Consider the following 20,129-nt stretch of genomic DNA (forward strand, 5'->3'; position numbering starts at 1 on the left):
AAAATTATGAACTGCCATCGACGGATACTAGCGAATAACTGGGAAATAAAAGAAAACAGTTCATTCACTTATTCATTCAAAAATTAAAATCAGAAATCAGATGACATAGTTCTCTAACTTATTTAATTGCTGGTTTGTTTTGTTTTAGAGTGAATGAATTGTTTTCTTTTATTTCTCAGTTGTTCGCTAGTATCCGTCGATGGCAGTTCATATTTTTTTGTATTTTGTGCAAACTGCGGTTAAATAAATTTAACTTGAGCAACAGAAAAAAAGATTTTGTAATTTCATCGTTGTGTCCAAAAAAGGGGGGCATCTCACTTTTGGATAAGATTATAAAGAAGTGCACAAATTATGTTTTTATACTTTTTGCAAAAATCAAGTAATTAGTTTTTTTAATTATGGTAAATTACAATAAATAAACAAAAAAATAAAATGTTGTAAGGAATAATTGCTTCATTCCTTTAGTTTTAATTACACCCTTCCACATAGTCTCCAACGGACTAAATTATCAGAAAAAAACATCCGCTGATCTTCGACTATCCTTACTTTTCAACAATGTTCTTAAAAAAGCGAAATTTAAGTTTTTAAGCTTTGTGCTAATAGTCAGAAAAAAATGGGACACCTGCTTTGGTTTTGAGCATTACAATATGATTTACTTAGATTCCCACTTATCTTTAACTATTAAACAAAATTTTCTTCCTTGTGTTTATAGTGTTTCTCTATTTGATATTTTCCACTTGGATTATCTTAGTATGTAGGTCGTATGGTGTAATCTCTTTTTTTCACTCTTTCGTTCTCTCTGTTCTCTCTTTTTTCAATCTGTTGTCTGTTTTTCACTCTATTTTCCCTTCGTTCTCTCTTTGTTCACTCTCTTTTTCTCTCTGATCTGTTTTTTTTGTCATTGCTCAACTCTTAAGTTTCAGTGTTCTTGCCTATCGGATCATTTTGTCGTTTAATTAAAACCGTATAAATACGTCACTAACATGCCAACTAAGAATAAAAGGCAAGAAAATCAGAAGACAATTTTTTCATTTAACTTATTTTTCTTCTTCAGTGAAATGAGGAAATATCCATGCGTAACCGTCCTTTGAGAATGTAATTTAGGAAATTCTGAATATAATAGTTTCTATAACATTTGTGCGAAAAAGAATGTTTAACCATATTAAACACCAAATCTTATATATTTTTATGTTGTATAAAGAGTGTTTTGAGGGAGGGTCGGTAGACACTCTTCTACTACTAGCAAATTCAAATATGCAAAAAAGGGTTAACAAAATGAATCGAAGTGAAAGTTTTACCTGACTATGGTGTAAAGTTGGCCTGCAGTTGTGACCCTTCCCATATGAGAGATCCTGACCTTATGACCACACAGTAGACTGAATACACAGTATCGCGAAAGGCTACAGGGTTGCCACCACAACCAAATAAAAATCACCAGTTTTTCACCAAGAAAATCACCAGAAATCACCAGTATTTCACCAAAATCACCAAAAAAATCACCAGAAATCGGTAATCAATAATGACAAGCTTTACACCAAAAAGACGCGTTGGGCACCCTGAGCTAAGGCATTATGTTTTTCAAAGGCCATCAACTGCTCAAGAAGGAAGAGAATTTATACCTAAAACCGGAATTCCAGGCACAGACTGAAATTGTTATCTAAAATCCTGTTACTGGACATGAAGAGCCTTTTTATTTACTTAACTACTATTATACTTTCCTCTGTCTTTACTATGCAAAATCTTTTCTTTTTTTCTAAGTTTCCATTGAAAAGAATAACCCCAATAATTCTCTTTTGTCCTCAAATCGAATTTCATTTGCTTATGAGCGTTTTTAATCCCTCTGCCATAGTTGGTATCCTTAGTGGTAAACTTTAGCTCCGAAAAAAACGACTCAAATGGTTTCAATTTCTTATATATATATTTTACTTAAGAAAAATTGTCGTGAGTCAAGTCTAAGCTGAAATATCAAACAAGCGGCTATAAATCTTATTTCCCTGGTTCCTCAGACGATAATCCCTTGAGACTGAGCCCCCTGGTTTCTTGAGACTGTTATGTCCCTTGAAAAAGACCTAGCCTAGGCTGCTGAATCTTTGTTCATGTGGGACTATGCTTTCTTTACCTGAGAATTTTTTCTTTCGTTTCTGGGCCTCAATCCCGTTTTATCACACATGGGACACACATATGTATTTATAAATTAAAATTTGTAACTATGGGGAAGCTGATTGCCAAGCTAAAAGGATACACAGAAGCACAAAATAACGCCAATCTTTAGAAATCAAACAGTTCCGGGTAACGAACTGTAAGTAAGGAGCGACCCGGCTCAATAGTAACCAAAACTCTAAAAAACGGAATATTGATACCAATAGATACATCAAAAGAACGAGATTTTTATGCTGCTTTCAAATATGTAAGTTTCATGAAGTTTAGTGTTATCTATCAAAAGTTACGCGCCTGAGAAAATTTGCTTAATTTTCGTAAAAAAGAGGAAACAATCCCTAAAAGTCATAAAACTTTAATGATAATCATACCATCAGATTCAGTGTATCCAAGAACCCTACTGTATAAGTTTCAAGTTCCTATCTGCAAAAATGTGGAATTTTATATTTTTTGCCAGAAGAAAGATCACGGATGCGTGTTTATTTTTTTTTTTTTTTTTTTTTTGCCAGGGGGGATCGTGTCGATCCAGTAGTCCTAGAATATGGTTAGTGGGCTCATTCGAACGGAAATTAAAAGTTCTAGTAACCTTTTTAAGTGACCAAAAAAATTGGAGAGCAACTTGGCCCCCTCCCACGCTCATTTTTTCCCCGAAGTCACCCAATCAAAATTTTGAGATAGCCATTTTGTTCAGCATAGTAGAAAATCTAGCTAATATGTCTTTGAGGATGACTTAATCCCCCAGAGCTCATGGGGGAAGGGCTGTAATTTATAAACTTTGCCCATTGCTTACACATAGTATTGTTTATTGGGAAGTATACAGGCGTTTTCAGGAGGATTTTTTTTCTGGTGGGGTGGATGGGATTCGGAGTAAGGGTTACGGGGGAGAATCTTTCCATGGAGGATGTTTCCTTGAGGGAAGGGCTATTCCTATGAAGGGGGTGCCGTATTCCCAGCATTATTTAAAAAACAATCAGAAATTAAATAAAAAAAGCAAGTTTTTTTCAACTGAAAATAAGGAGCAACATTAAAACTTAAAACGAACAGAAATGATTACGTATATGAGGGGGTTCGCCCCCTAGTACTTTCAAAAGTACTTTTTTTAGTGCTTTCAAAAGAGCTATCTATTCTAATTAACCGGCCTTTGTGATTCAGTGGTTTGTGATTCGAACAAAATTCGAACTTTAGCGTAAAGGGCGAGGTATTGACTAGGGGGCGAACTCCCTAATATACGTAATAAAAACATACGAATATAGAAATTCGTTACGCAAGTTAATTCGTAAGTTACGTCAGAACAAAATTTCGTTTTAATTATTCATGTACGGTGAGCCAAAATCAAAGCTGCATTAGCTCAAAACGTTAATACATTGAACAAAAAAAAACAATTTTTTTTACTGAGAGTAAGGAGCTAAACTTAAACTTTAAACGAAAAAAAATATGCTGTACATAAAAGGGACTGTCTCATCCTCAACACCTTGCACTTTACGCTAAAGTTTGACTCTGTCTTACAACTGAATTTTTTAAAACAATAAAAAACTTTAGCGTAAAGAGCGAGGCGTTGAGGAGGGGACAACCCCTTTCATATACGGAATATTTCTGTTCGTTTTAAGTTTTAATGTCGCTCCTTACTTTCAGCTAAAAAAAACTGTTTTGTTTTTTATTTAATAACGAATAAAAACAAGATATAAAATATGAAAGTCACTGATTATTTCACCTCAGTTAAGACAGCGAAAGCAATCATGCATGGAATTTCAACCAATTTTGTAAAAAATCACCAAATGAAATGAAAATCACCAGATTAAAAAAGAAAATCACCAGATTCAAGATCACCAGATTCCAGATTCAGAAACCTCACCAGGAGGATGAAAAATCACCAGATCTGGTGATAAATCACCAGCGGTGGCAACCCTGAAAGGCTATACTCTCCGTTAAAAATATGTGAAACAGATTTAAAACCACATAAGATTTGTGCTCCGCCTTCACGCATGCGCGATTCTGATGTACACATCTTGGTATGCCTATTAAAACCTATTTTTTTGCCAAGTAGCAACTGAACTATTCAGTGACGTCACGGCTCAGAGTCTTTAGAAGCGGTATCAAATGTGTTTCATGTTTGGAAAAAGAAGACGCTACAGTCTACCTCTACAGTGTTATGACCATATGAGAAAAACCTGAAATCCCGTCTCTGCTAATTAGTTGGAGGGAATATTAAAAACTCCTGTAACAGGTGGACTTTTGCAACGAAGGAGACTTAGCCTCATTCAACTTTTTTTTTTATCTCTAGGCTGTATAATCTGATAACTACCATCGTGGTTACAGCGGTGATTGCAATCTAGTAAAGGACAAACCGCGGCGTATAGTAACCAACAGTTAAAAACACGGTAAAAAAACAACAACAACTGGCAAGTAAGAAAAGATTTCGACTCTTAGCTCATTCAGGGTTGATAACTATTATCTAAATAAGTTTTAATAGAACGATGTTATTTTGAAAACAAATATAAGGGAATTTCGAAAAATACCCAGAAACCCCTAAAAATGGCATCGGATCGAAACATAAAATGCACCATAGAATCGCCTTGGCCTAAAACCCTAAACAGGCAACTTACAGTCCCCCGGGGGACTGTATGGGTAGCACTGATGTGTCCTCTTTGTTTTCCGTTTTTTTCCTCCATTAAACTAGTGACAAAAAAAAGACTTCCTTTTCTAGGTTACAATATTTGCAACTGAAGAGTCTAGCTACCTGTTGTGGTCTCAAAATTTCTTAAATGGCCTTTCTTTATTAAACCCACCTCTATATTTTGTTCTACACTGTCTAACAGGTAAGTTTGTTTATACTGATATTCTCTAGTTTCAGTCAATCAGCTAATAAGTAATTGATTACTTGTTAACTGATTGCTTATGAGCTGGGGAAATTCTTGGTAAATTGGGTTTCTTTGCTGTGTAAAATAGTTGAAATTTATCTTAAAGTTTTTAAAAGAATTTCGTCTGGAAGAGTTTCGAAGATACCTTGCACTCCGAGAATAATCTTTTTGGTAGATTTTTCTATTTGAGGTTTCTTTGCTGTATAAAATAGTTGTAAATCAACTTAATTTTTTTAAAGATTTTCGTCCGGTAGGGTTTCGAAGGACACCTTAGGTCCCAAGAATCATCTTTTTGGTAAATTTTCCTATTCGAAAGTTTCCCGGGGGAGGAATCGGGTGTTTTACTTGCTGTTGTGCCACTCGAAAAAAGTCTTCTTTCATTCTATTTGTTTCTTTTTTTCTAGAGGATGGTATTAAGCCCTTAATCATAGGAAGTTGAAAGAGAGGCTTGTTAGACCCTAAACTCTTAAATGTATCGCCTTCAATGACTAAACTAGAAACACATTACTCCAGTGGCGCCAATTCACGAAAATGTAGGGGGGGGGCAAGGATTTTTTTTCGATTTTTTTTAATTAAGATGCAAAAAAAGAACAGCATTGAGCAAACACACCTAAAACAGGGGTTAGCGGCAAGGTCGCTGCTTGGCAAAATCGTCGACTAATCTATCCAAATCCAGTTTCTTTACCTCCTCTTTTTCAACGGCGATTATCATGAGATCACTAAGTCTGTCGTTTCCCATTGTCGATCGCAGTTAGTCTTTAACTCGCCCAAATGCCGAGAAGAATCGTTCATTACTGGCAGTGGTCACAGGCAAAGTAGTAACTAGCTTCATCAGTTTTAGCACTGCAGAATAGGCAACTGGGAGGTAGTATAAGATTTCGATAGCTCGAAGAAGATCCATTTTTGAAATATCACTTTTTGACAGATGCAGCTTTGCGAGAGAAAGCTGGGATTCTATGGCATGTCGTCGACACCGAGAATCTCTTAATAATGACACATAACTCTTTCCACTTTCAAAAGTTCGAGAAAATTGGAACTTGAGGGCTCGAAGGCTGATAAAGCATCGAGCAGAGGCATATTCTGCATGAAACATTGGTCCATCTCACTCGTGAAACGAACTATTACCTCAAAGTACAGAAGTTTACCGCAGTCTGATTCAACTGGCTGACTGATATTGCGTTTACCGGTTGTTGAGTTTGAAAGAAAGGCTTTGAGACGAATGGAAATGGTTTGACTTCTCTTGTTTCGAGCAATGGTTTTAGATTGTGGAGATTTCGATTCCTGGATATCGTTTAAAGCTAAGAATTCAGATATGTTTTTGCTTAAGTTGTTCCATTCGTTATCATTTCTCAGCTTTTGGAGTGTCTCATATGTCCCAGAAATCAGTGCAAGTGTCTTATAAATCAACAAACTTCCGGATTGAAGTTGCTCTGATAAACAATTTACAATGACTAATACTTTTTCCATTATGTGTAAAGTTGAAGCAAAAGAGGCAGAGTTGCTTTTGTCCAGTAGTCCTTTTGCTTCACACGCTGCCTCGCCGTTGGAACTATCAGAGACTGCGGCAAGCACAGCAACAATACAATCAAATCTGGCCTTCACCTTCGAAATAGAGCGGACTGCGTAAAACCAGCGAGTCTGGACGGTCCTCTCTAGCTCCAAGACTTTTTGCCCGCTAATACGCTGGGATTCCACAAATAGCTCGTGACGAGTATTGCTGCATGATATAAATGCGTAACAGAGAAAAAACAAAACCTCTGTGACACCACAGAGAAAAATTCAGAAAGTTCGCTGATATTTTTTAGGCAGTCAGTCAAAACCAAGTTTAATCTGTGGGCGTGACAGTGTACATAAACTGCATGAGGCACCTTCTCCCTAAACTTTGCTTGAACTCCGTTAAATTCCCCACTCATAACGGATCCGCCATCATAACATTGGGCAATACATAGCATCAAATCTACACCAAGCTTTACTATAGTTTCACAAATCGAGGTGGATAAGCTCTCGGCGTCTAATTTGTACATGTGATAGCAGCTGATTGGTCGCTCCAATACTTTTCCATTTGATCTGTACCTGAGTAGGATCGCTAATTTTTCTTTTCTAGAAACATCTTTTATCTTGTTGACAAGAATAGCAAAGTAATTAGCTGATTTTACTTCTGAAATAATATCTTGGCGCAAGGCATTTCCTATCAGTGTAACTGCGTCATTTTGGTACTGATGGCTGCAATAGTAACCATATCGGTGCTGTAACTTGGCCTTCAGCTTTTCGTCGCCTTTAGACATTTCCTCCATCAATTCAACCAAATTACCCCAGTTTGCAGATGTTTCTGATTCGTCATGACCCCTAAAAGCAAGACCCTGGCGGCCAAGAAAGCAAATAGCGCAAAAAATGTACTTCACATGATCTCTATTTTCCTGAGCCTCTTGAGATCTGGATTGAATTAAGGCATTCACTATAGATTTCGAAGTATCAGTACTCATTATCTTAAATTCTGTCCATGCTGACATACAATGCCTGTGTCTTTCAGAACCATCATGTTGCTTTAATAGAGAAGAACTGTCTTTCCACTTACAAAATCCTGACTCAATGAAAGCCCTTTTTCCAGCAGTTACTCCAGCCCTTAGAATCACCATAGAAAAATGGTGGCAAGCAAAACAAAACACGGAATTTAAGTTTTTTGAGTATTCATTCCATTCATAAGTCTTATAGTAATGTGCACTGAATTTCCTTTCCGTTAGAAGTGGAAGCCGGATATCTCTCAAGAATAGGTTGAGCTGGTTTGTCGTGACGCGTCCTAGAGATATCTGAGAGAGTTTCTTGACTGCTACTGGAACCCGCAAGGGGTTCAGCGATGCAGACCGAACTCTCATGTTGATCTGAGCCATTTATTGTTCCGCTTCTTTCCGAAATTCTGTCACAGGTGGGGGAATTTATCTCAACTAACCCGAGACTTTGGGCGCTGACACTATTGCCAGTTTCTTGCACTAAAGTTTCTTCATTTTTCTTCCGCATTTTCACCGAAAAAAAAATCCAAAGTTTGTTGTCGCTTTTTACTCATAGTTAAACGAGTAGTAGACAATGACTTCACTCAGACACGGCAAGAGAAGAACTGAAGAAACACGTAGAAACTCACTCCCATACTCCACGGTGAAACTACTCCCCTTAGAAACCCCATAAGCCAATCACTTACATTTCCTGTTCACGACAGTCCCATACACTCCACTGGGACTAGTCATCCCATAAACTATTCAACAACGTCAAGAATCTGCTGACCAAAATCCCTTGAAACCCTAGAACACATTTCCTTTCCCAGCTACTAAAATGAAACTACCCCGCTTAGAAACCCCATAAACCAATCACTTACATTTCCTGTTCACGACAGTCCCATACACTCCACTAGGACTAGTCATCCCATAAACTATTCAACAACGTCAAGAATCTGCTGACCAAAACCCCTTGAAACCCTAGAACACATTTCCTTTCCCAGCTACTAAAAAAGGCAATATACAAAACTCAAAGTTTACAACGAATTCTTCACAAGAACAAGAACGAAACGGGCACTGACCACATGAAGCTTAGTTTTGAATGAACCCTACTCGGAAATAAAATAGTGTAGACGCGCTCGCTCTTAGACATTTCAAAACAAGATTCTATAATTAGGGCACCAGTTTGTTGGTCGTATTTATTGGACCAGTTGCTGGTTTAATATAGCACATAGCTAAAATAGAAAATAGCTGTGAAATATAAATAAGAAGGTAATTTTCAACGGCACGGGGGGGGGCCATGGCCGCCCCTGCCCCCCCTAATTGGCGCCCCTGCATTACTCTGATTACAATTTATGTCTCAAATATTAATTTTTGGTACAGAAATGCCAAATGTATGCGCGCAAGACGTATAACAAACAAAAGTGATATAAAACGTTTAACATTTCTTTAGAACGGTGCAAAGTCAGGAATGATAACCCGAAACAGCATAATAGATATTCTCACAACTAGATGATACCCCTTAACCTAATAGAGAGAAGCAAGGCTCACTGCTCGATGAAACTTTCCTGTAAATACTTCTGGTACTTTCGCATTATCAGGGCCTCTCTAAAAAGTCAAGATTGGTTAATGCTAATGACATAAAATAAAATAGGATGAATATATAACAGTTAATAAACAAATTTAGGCTGTATATTTAAATATTAGAGGGAGTAGGGGGCAAAGCATAGCATATGTTAAATACATAACCTAACCTAACCTAGGCATCTCCCCCCCCCCCAAATAAAAGCACCAAAGAACAACACTTTAAATATCTTAATTCACGCTATACAATGTATTTCTCTACTGCGGTGTATTGAATCATCTTGTAAAAACGGGTTTTTCATTCCGTCTTTCCCGTTTGACTGTAGCATCTCTTGTTGGACTTCTTAAGAGGGGCCCTGATAATGCGAAAGTACCATACTTCTCTATTACCTCAGCACAAAGCCACAAACTATCAAATATTTGTAGTAAAGTGTAGAATTTCATTAGGGTAAGTCTAAAGATTTTAACTAAGTCAACTGAGCAAGTAGACTATATCTAGCGTAGCCCAGTGGCGGATCCAGAGGGGGGCGAGGGGGCTCGCACCCCTCCCCTAACGTAGTCTAAAGTAGGGTAATTTACTTAATTAACGCAAGTTTGCGTTAATTAAACTTGCTCCTAACACAAGTTTATCGGATCAACCTATTTTGCGCCCCCCCCCTAAAAAATCCTGGATCCGCCCCTGTTGTAGCCTATTTGAAAAAATATGCAAGTTGTACTTTAATTTTTTCTTTTTTTTTCACAATAACCAGAAAACAGGATTCTTCATTTTACAAGGAATTTACTTGCTTGTTTGGGAAAATAAAAATATAGTCATGTGCTCTTCCAGTAATGAAAAGTCATGCTAAGAATAAAATACTGACGAGAAAAGCTGTTGTATTTTTTTATATTTCCGTTTAATTGTGCCAGTCGACGTTAAAGGCATTCTCAAAATCAGATATTAGAAATGAAATACTCTCAAAAAATATCGCCCGATAAGGGACTTGAACCCTTGACCTTAGGATTAAAAGTCCCACGCTCTACCGACTGAGCTAACCGGGCATTAACAGAAAAGTGCCAAATATTTAATATCTTAAAAATGAATGGGACAAATCAAGGTGGGAGCGAGCCATGGACATCCACTCCACTGCCATTGCCACATCCACTGAATATGAGGGAAGAGTGGCAGGGTTAAACTATGCAATCAATATGGAGTATCTTTATAAAATTGTACTTTAGCTACTTTTGGCTATCTTGGAAAGGGGCTAGGCTAGGAAAATGAAACTCTCAGAGATGGGTCTACAGGCTAAATTATGTCCCGGGAAGGTATTTTGAAGTACCTGTCTCCGCTTCTTCTCCTTCTAGAGGGTCTTGAGATTTACCAACATGACAGGTATACCTATTGAAATTCTGACAAAACAACATTATACCTTAATTTTCAGTTATCAGTTTCTTTTTTTCTGGCTTTAGTTCTGAAAATGCAATTCCTGTTATTTGAGTAGAATTTTGAACCATATCTATGTTTTTTTTTTTGTTTTTTGTTTTTTTAACCTTATAAATTGGGATTGAGCAAAGTTGTGAAGCTGAAAACAATTTTACTTTACTTCATTTAAGCAGAAGATCTATTTTGCAAGGTTTCTCTTTTATAACACACATATTTTTAAAGGTCATCAAAGGTCAGGACCGTCTAGAGGGAGATAGAATGGAGATAGGTACTTCAAAATACCTTCCCGAGGCGTACTTTAGCCTGTAGACCCATCCCTGAAGGTTTCATTTTCCTAACCTGACCCCTTTCCAAGATAGCCAAAAGTAGCTAAAGGAGAATTTTACCGGGTATTTTCCGGGTGGGGGGGGGGGTATTTTCCGCGTCGAGGGGGGGGGGGATAGTTTCTGCGGGGGTATTTTCTGGGTGGTATTTTTCGCAGGGGGAGGGGTATTTTCCGGGGGTATTTTCTGTAGAAGAGTATTTTCCGGGGGGATTTTTCGTGGGGGATATTTTCTGGGGGGGAGGGGGTAAAAGCCGGCCACCAATGTTTTAGTTTAGGAAAGAGCATAAAAAGACGCATCAAGTGGGGTGTTCACCTTCTACCAGCAAAGGAATTGAAAAACTGACACATTTACCAACCATGCATTACTTTTGAAAAACCAAAAGTAGACAGCAAATGATCATTTATTGTGTTGAATAAATGGCATCTTTGAAATTGGATTTAAAGCCACACATGGGGCCAGGTCCGTATCCAGTTTTTTTGGAGGGGGGGGATTACAAAAGGATTTTTCGTGGGGAGGGGGGAGTTACAAAAAAAACTTCAAAAAACGCATAAAAAGTTGTTTATGTTCATTTTTATTACATTTTTACAAGTTGGACTAACATTAAATGGGGGGTTGTGTCAAAACGCCTAACTCCCCCCCTGGACACGATCTTGCATGGGGCTAACAATCTAGCTTTCACCTCTCCTCGTTCCCAATCAACAAAACATAGAACGCTAACTTAGGGGTCCATCCCTTGCATTAATGGAACCTATAAAAGCAGACATTTTAGTAAAAGCCAAAGCAGGCTTTTAATAGCATCAGGTCTCGCATCATTACTGACTATATATCACTATGGCGTATGGGTGGCAAACTCGTTTACTGCGAAAGACTATTTTAACCATATAACGTCAAGGGACGAGCTATCCTTACGTTTAATAATCTTTTTGTAATTAGTTTTTGTGATTTTTGGGGTTGAATAGTGATGTCAATTATTGAGTTACATTTAATAGCCTTTATTGAAGCAATCAACTATTTTCTTGTTGTGCGTCACAGCTAACAAAAAAAGGGCTAAAAATCGTTCTTTCCTAGATAGAAAATTCTTAGTGTATCTCCCAGGATAAACTGGTAATACGGTTCCCACAGTTCAAACTCAGCTGCAGCCTGGGTTGCCACCGCCGTGGATCTATCCATGTTTACATGGGTTTTTCGACCCCTGCCATGGATATTGGAAATGCCATGTAACACCATGGATTTACTTTTAAAAAAAACATGGATTTTGCGTGAAATCATAGATTTTTCCAAGGAATCAGGAGATTTACTAATTTCATACCGGATAAATTGTTGTCACTCTGAAACAGAAAAAATATTCTTGTGCGGGCAGAAATAGATTCACATAAAATCACAGATGTCACTGAAGATGACAGCGCACTGAAGAAAAGCCGGGAATTCAAAACTCTTAAGTTTCATTTCGGGATGGGATTTCTTTCTTCTATGTTTAAAAACAATAGCAAGAAATGTGTCCCTGCTATTGCCCCTGCTAAGGTAAATTGGAAATCTTCTATATAGGAGATCAAGTTCCTGTCTAGTAATATTAAATTCGCGCTTGCTGTCATCAAAATCTCGCTGTGGCGAATTTTAAATTTTTTTTTTAGTCTTTCAGTGTTTAGACTAATCTGTACTAACTAGTTTTTATTGTTAATTGAAGCTCATAAATAAACGATTCTTGATATAACTTTGAATTAGATTACTAGCTGTGTTCGTTGTCAACGTTAAGGTTTTTCCGTCGTTTACTGTTTAACGACTAAACAGCGTTCATTTTTGGTAGTTTAGCTCAAAATCTCTAAGATAAACCGAACGTAAAAATCGAAGCACATTGTGCTTCGAGGAATACCAAGCAGATTACCTATTCCGATATAGAGAAAAAGAGCTAGGTTAACGAAAAAAGAAACGAGCGACTTATGGGCTCGGAATTTGCTTTCGGTGAGGAGATTAGGCGAAAGCGTGTCCATATTAATCCAAACATGAAGAAAAAGAAGAAGAGCATCAGGATAAATTAAAAATCTTCTGGTTAAGCTGTTTGTAAAGTACTCTGTTCTAGATGCATCAACCTTAAGGTAATTGAAAAGGGTTGTGTGCCTTTATGTCTGTATTGCGGTCATACAATGGGGAGCACAATTCGAGAAAGCTCTACAGAAGGTGGTGACTTCAGGTGCTTGTAGAAAATAACCATTGACGCTGCATCGAACCTTTTATTAACATACTGGAGAGAGGTATGGGCTACGACTGAACTTGTCCTTTTAGGCCTATTCGAAATCTTCTGGAGTGACGCCAATAGCGTTTTTGGAGTACCAGTTTACAGCGGACATCCATTGTCAGTATTGTATCTGATGTAAGACCTGTAAAGTGGGATGATTGAGCTGGGTGATAGAATAATTTTGGAGACAACCTTGGAAGTCCTCTGCATCATTTTGCTGATAACACCATGGCACACATAACCGTCCCAAAATTCGAAGACCCTAGCTTCCCAGCCTCTAAACGCAGACCTTTCAAAAATCGATAAGTATACACCCCAGCTTCATCTTCGCGAATGAAACTATAAAAGAGTTGTTATAAGGTTTTATGGTTTTTAATGGTATTAATATAAGGTTTTTTTATGGAATGAGTGGTCGTATAAGCTTAAATGGGATGTGTCAATACCAGAACATGATTTGCGCTTCACTATGACTACGAAATATATTTAAAATGTTTTCACTTTGTTTTATTTGTTTTAAATGTTTTTATTGAATATATAAAGGGGGACAAATGACTGTGCATTGTCAGTTCAATTTACAGATGCTGTTATTTATTCCTTAAAATCTCAATAATTTTTTATTTATTAAAGTTGTAATGAAGCCCAAAACGAAGTAACCGAGTCAAACTCAACACGAGTAGAAATTAATATTACTTGGGTTCAAAACCCCTATGCTATTAACCCCTAATCCCTTTGCTTGACCTTGTGCATTGATTTGGAACAATCTTCCTGGGGACAAATAAAACAGGGACGCTCCTAGACCTGCTGGAAGCGTCCCCAGAAATGTCACCATTCTTTTAATATTTTCATATGGTGCCTTTTATCTAATTTTCTTCTTTTTGTGGTCTTGCCTCTCTCTTAAAACATGTCCCCTTGTTCGAATTAATTCTTGCGCACGTGCCTGGTCTAAAATGACATAATGAAAAGATGCCAATGAGGAGATAAGATATTTCCTTTTTGCCTGTATTGAATCAAAATTAACTAGCTTCATGGCTCATTATTATAAGCTTCTCATGAATCTCTCGCCTCACCTCGTTTGTTCTTTCTCTCATCTGTTGCTGTATTTGGCAAAACTTGAAATTGATACACAACGTCGGAATAATGAAAAGGAAAGAGATGAATCAATGAATTACAAAGCTGAAGCATTTGTAAATTAAAAGATGGCATAGTTGATGGGTTACACCTGTCCAGAATTGTCACCCGTATATTGTTCCTGCCCGAATGATACTTTTTCAAGCTCGGAAACACTGGATATTTTTAGGCGGTTGATGGAAACTTAATTTTGTTGCTGATTGGACATTTTTATAATAGAGATTCGTTACTGTTGAAGCTTGACAAATTTTGCACCAGATAAATACCATCAGTGACTTAAATATCATCACATTGCATAGCAATTCAAAAAATCTAGCTTAACAAAACTGAAAGTTGACTGTCATTCGGTACAATTCAACCATAAAACAACTTAGTCTTCTTGCAAGCAATTTTAGGCAAAATCTCACCCTTTCACCTCTTGAAACCTCCAAAAATACAGCCTTTCCGCCAACACTTTTACCTAGGATATTCAAATCACCTGCATAATCTAAACCTAGGAGAGTGTTATTTTCCTATTATATACAATGTTCTCCAACGGCCTTTGTTGTGTTCTTTAAGACAAAAAAAGAATACTGTCGAAAATAAATTTGCATAAATCAGGATAACTTGTGACAAGAATTTTTGTGCAGAGATTTGCTTTTCAGTCGATCGTTCTGAAGTAAACTTATAGAGCATCAACCAACTAAAATAAAATAAATAGAAAGGATAATTGTCATCTTTTTAATTAGTTTTGTATTAATGTTCTGAATGTGTGAAAAAAGAGCACTATGAGAAAAACAAAGATGCCGTCAAATCAAGAATTAAAAAAAAACAAAAATAAAGTACAAAGAAATCTGCGGTTAGAAGCCAAGCGACATCGAAAATCACCACGAATTACAAACAAAAATGATACACAACAAAATGTTAGGTTAGAAGACAAGCAACAGCGAGAATAAAACGAGTTATAAAGTAAAATGATGCACAACAAAATCTTACGTTAGAAGACATTCAACAACGAGCATCATTAATTATGTATATATATATATATATATATATATATATATATATATATATATATATATATATATATATATATATATACATGAAATAAAACATAAAATCGTGAAGATAGGAAGAAAACGAGGACAATAAACAACCAGTGAAAAAATCGAAAAATAATGCAAATATTTCAGTCAAGACCGCCGCTTGACCGTCCTCAGTGCAGAATAAAACTGATAAAAATATAAAAAACCAAACCTTAAAACGAAAAACAAAACTAAAATAGGATGACCCCTTCTGAGTAACGGTAAAAGGGTATAAACGGTGAAAGGTACGATATATGGTATTATAAATTAAGTTTGTTTTCATTTCAGAAATTTTGGGAAGAATTACCAACTGAGAAGACAAAACTGAGGTCTGGGAGAGGAATGTAATTCCCCACCCCGACCGCAGTTTACCCCCCTCCCTCTTCCCAGCGGAAATTTATTTTCTCCAAAAATTTTGTCAAAACTGAGATAAGCCTGCATAATTCAAGCTTCCACTGAAACAGGTCATTTTTCTTTAGTACATCTTTACCTTTTTATTACTATACGGCTCGTTTTCAAGTTTTCTCTGTCATTTTCACTTGATTTGGGAAAACATCGGAGATGTAAGAAAAGGAATTTGCATACATCTATTGTCAGACACATGGGATAACATTGACAAAATTTAGGTATCAGAATGAATAACTTTTTTTTAACTAATTTTTTTTTTACTTCGAAATTATTCAAATTTTTTTTTACGTATCTTAAAATGACATGAAATATACTTATTGCTATAACAATTGTACTCTATGCTTGCTCAGAGATACGATGCGGCTTTCCCACTGGTCGTTTATGGCGGGTTATCGACACTAAGGAGTTTATTGCATGTATTAAATCAGTATTTTTTGCGCAGTGGAACGATAAACACATAAGTCATAGCTTTAAAAAAAAGTGAAGATGGAGCATTTTAAGAAAGTGTGTTCACATGATAGTGTTATTGTAGCATTGAATGCTGACAAGGAGAAGTATTTAAAGTATGAAATAACTACAAGTGGTAGCACTATCGGAAACGTATGCGTGCATTGTCATGACAGTAAGGAATTAAATTTCTTTGGAGTACCAAAAAAATTCCATTGTACAAATGGTGGATATGCGAGATTGAGATCCCCGGAGATGATTGCACTCAAAGAGAATGTCAACATAAAAATAATAGTTGATGAAGAAGGGCATCTTCTTGCTAGTGCTTCCGGTAACATGCTACCCGTTGATAGAACCTATTGTCATCTTTTAGGTATTAGCATTCAAATGAAAGCAAAGACAAAAAGAAAGGCCTTCTCTTCTACTAATATCATAAACCATATCTTGTCTACGTGTCGAAACTGCTACCTATGTAAAAATAATGTTGTAATACACAGTGACATTGCCAGAAAAGTAATAAGGGCATTGGTAGAAAATATAACTATGGAATGTAAAGATGAACCGATGAAAAACAAAGTGTCAGCAAACGTTACTACCATTGATGAAACAGTCAATGAACCAAATAATACCAAAGACAAAACGAATATTGAACCTGTCGGTGACACAACAGTACAAATTGTGTATGACTCAAAATGGAATAATGATTATTCTACTGTTTACGAGCTAAGAGAAGACAATAGCTACAATATCAAGAGAGAAGGTGGTGAACTATTTTATGAAACAGATTCGAAATGTCCAAAGTTGATCATTGATATTAATAATGTATCATAATATATTTTTTGTATTAATATTCTACATGGCATTATTTCATTACAAATATATTATGCATTACATTGTTATGTGTTCATTATTTTTAGAGTATGCTACCATATCAAACGTTTAGAATGTCTATTAAAACATCGGGGATGTAAGAAAAGGAATTTGCATACATCTATTGTCAGACACATGGGATAAAATTGGCAAAATCTTAGTATCAGAGTGAATCAATTCATTATCAACATCTTTTGTCGGATATGTCAGATAAAACTGACAGACTCTAAGTATCAGAGTGATTAAAATTCCATGTCAACATCCCTTTCTCGGATAAATGGGATAAAATTGACAAAATCTAAGTATCAGAGTGAATAAATGCTTTATCAATATCCCTTAAATGCAATATCAACATCACATGTCAGATACATCGGATAAAATTGACAAAATCTAAATACCAGAAAGAATAAATTCTTTTTCAAAGTTTTTATCGAATACATCAGATAACATTCATGAAATCCAAAATCTATTCATTTTGACTTCATGCGTCGTTACGTTGAATTTACGTTAGACCGGTTATAGATGGCAGCACACCCGCTCAGACACACAGTCATAGTGAGAGAGATATTCAAAAAGTGAACCTAAATTAACTCAACTTTATAAAGCATTATAAATGAGAAAGGGATCTGAGATCAGATCCCATGTATCTGAGAAAGGGATGTTGATATAGAATTTAATAACTCTAATACTTATATTTTGTCAAGTTTATCCCATGTATTCGAGAAAGGGATGTTGATATAGAATTTAATCAATCTGATGCTTAGATTTTGTCAATTGTATCCGATATAGCCAACAAATGATGTTGATAATGCATTCAAAGGATGTTGATACAGAATTTATTCACTCTGATACTTACATTTTGTCAATTTTATCCCATGTATCCGAGAAAGGGATGTTGATATGGAATTTAGTCACGCTGATACTTAGATTCTGTCAGTTTTATCCGAAATATCCAACAAAGGATGTTGATAATGAATTTATTCATTCTGATATTAAGATTTTGTCAATTTTATCCCATGTATCCACGAAAGGGATGTTGATATAGAATTTAATAACTCTGATACTTAGATTTTGTCAATTTTATCTGACATATCCGACAAAGGATGTTGATATAGAATTTAATCAATCTGATACCTAGACTTTGTCAATTTTATCCCATTTGTCTGACAATAGATGTATGCAAATTCCTTTTCTTACATCCCCGATGTTTTAATAGACATTCTATACATTTGATATGCTAGCATACTCTAAAAATAATGAACACATAACAATGAAATGCATAATATATTTTTAATGAAATAATGCCATGTAGAATATTAATACAAAAAATATATTATGATACATTATTAATATCAATGATCAACTTTGGACATTTCGAATCTGTTTCATAAAATAGTTCACCACCTTCTCTCTTGATATTGTAGCTATTGTCTTCTCTTAGCTCGTAAACAGTAGAATAATCATTATTCCATTTTGAGTCATACACAATTTGTACTGTTGTGTCACCGACAGGTTCAATATTCGTTTTGTCTTTGGTATTATTTGGTTCATTGACTGTTTCATCAATGGTAGTAACGTTTGCTGACACTTTGTTTTTCATCGGTTCATCTTTACATTCCATAGTTATATTTTCTACCAATGCCCTTTTTACTTTTCTGGCAATTTCACTGTGTATTACAACATTATTTTTACATAGGTAGGAGTTTCGGCACGTAGACAAGATATGGTTTATGATATTAGTAGAAGAGTAGGCCTTTCTTCTTGTCTTTGCTTTCATTTGAATGCTAATACCTAAAAGATGACGATAAGTTCTATCAACGGGTAGCATGGTACCGGAAGCACTAGCAAGAAGATACCCCTCTTCATCCACTATTATTTTTATGTTGGCGTCGTCTTTGAGTACAATCATATCTGGAGATATCAATCTCGTATATCCACCATTTGTACAATGGAATTTTTTTGGTACTCCGAAGAAATTTAATTCTTTACTGTCATGACAATGCACGCATACGTTTTCGATAGTGTTACCACTCGTACTTATTTCATAGTTTAAATACTTCTCCTTGTCAGCATTCAATGCTACAATAACACTATCATGTGGACACACTTTCTTAAAATGCTCCATCTTCACTTTTTTTTTTAAAGATATGACTTATGTGTTTATCGTTCCACTGCGTAAGAAATACTAATTTAATACATGCAATAAACTAGGTAGTGTCGATAACCCGCCATAAAGTACCAGTGGGAAAGCCGCATCGTGTCTCTGAGCAAGCATAGAGTACAATTGTTATACCCATAAGCATATTTCATGTCATTTTAAGATACGTAAAAAAAAGTTGAATAATTTCGAAGTAAAAAAAAAAATAGTTAAAAAAAAGTTATTCATTCTTATACCTAAATTTTTTAAATGTTATCCCATGTGTCTTACAATAGTTGTATGCAAATTCCTTTTCTTAAATCTCCGATGTTTGCCCAAATCAAGTGAAATTGAAAGAGAAAACTGAAAAACGACCCGTATAGTAATAAAAAAGGTAAAGCTGTACTAAAGAAAAATGATCTGTTTCAGTGGATGCTTGAATTATGCAGGATTATCTTAGTTTTGACAAAATTTTTGGAGAAAATAAATTTCCGCTGGGACGAGGGAGGGGGGTAAACTGCGGTCGGGGAGGGTAATTACATCCCCCTCCCAGACCCCAGCTTTTTCTTCTCAGTTGGTAATTCTTCCCAAAATTTCTGAAATGAAAACAAACTTAATTTATAATACCATATATCGTACCTTTCACCGTTTATACCCTTTTACCGTTACTCAGAAGGGGTCATCCTATTTTAGTTTTGTGTTTCGTTTTAAGTTTGGTTTTTTATATTTTTATCAGTTTTATTCTGCACTGAGGACGGTCAAGCGGCGGTCTTGACTGAAATATTTGCATTATTTTTCGATTTTTTCACTGGTTGTTTTTTGTTCTCGTTTTCTTCCTATCTTCACGATTTTATGTTTTATTTCATGTATATATATATATATATATATATATATATATATATATATATATATATATATATATATATATATATATATATATATATATATATATATATATATATATATATATATATATATATATATATATATATATATATATATATATATATA

At 35.7% G+C, this 20,129-nt stretch overlaps 1 protein-coding gene and 1 non-coding gene across 3 annotated transcripts in view; one reads left to right on the forward strand and one right to left on the reverse strand.

Annotated features, from left to right (window-relative positions):
* Positions 1-20,129, forward strand: part of LOC148955127 (popeye domain-containing protein 1-A-like) — a 129,116-nt gene that overhangs the window by 33,781 nt on the left and 75,206 nt on the right. For both annotated transcript variants that reach the window (XM_089108074.1, XM_089108075.1), the window contains exon 4: positions 4,862-4,973. In XM_089108074.1, the coding sequence (XP_088964200.1) occupies positions 4,862-4,973 (112 nt within the window). The remainder of the gene's footprint in view (positions 1-4,861; positions 4,974-20,129) is intronic.
* TRNAK-UUU (transfer RNA lysine (anticodon UUU)) lies at positions 10,051-10,123 on the reverse strand. Its single transcript has one exon. It is a non-coding gene; the product is annotated as a tRNA-Lys (tRNA).

The sequence above is a fragment of the Artemia sp. Qi Xiang Cuo genome, chromosome 2 (genome assembly GCF_049724085.1).
Source record: "Artemia sp. Qi Xiang Cuo chromosome 2, ASM4972408v1, whole genome shotgun sequence".
In the NCBI taxonomy this organism is placed as follows: Eukaryota; Metazoa; Arthropoda; class Branchiopoda; order Anostraca; family Artemiidae; genus Artemia; species Artemia sp. Qi Xiang Cuo.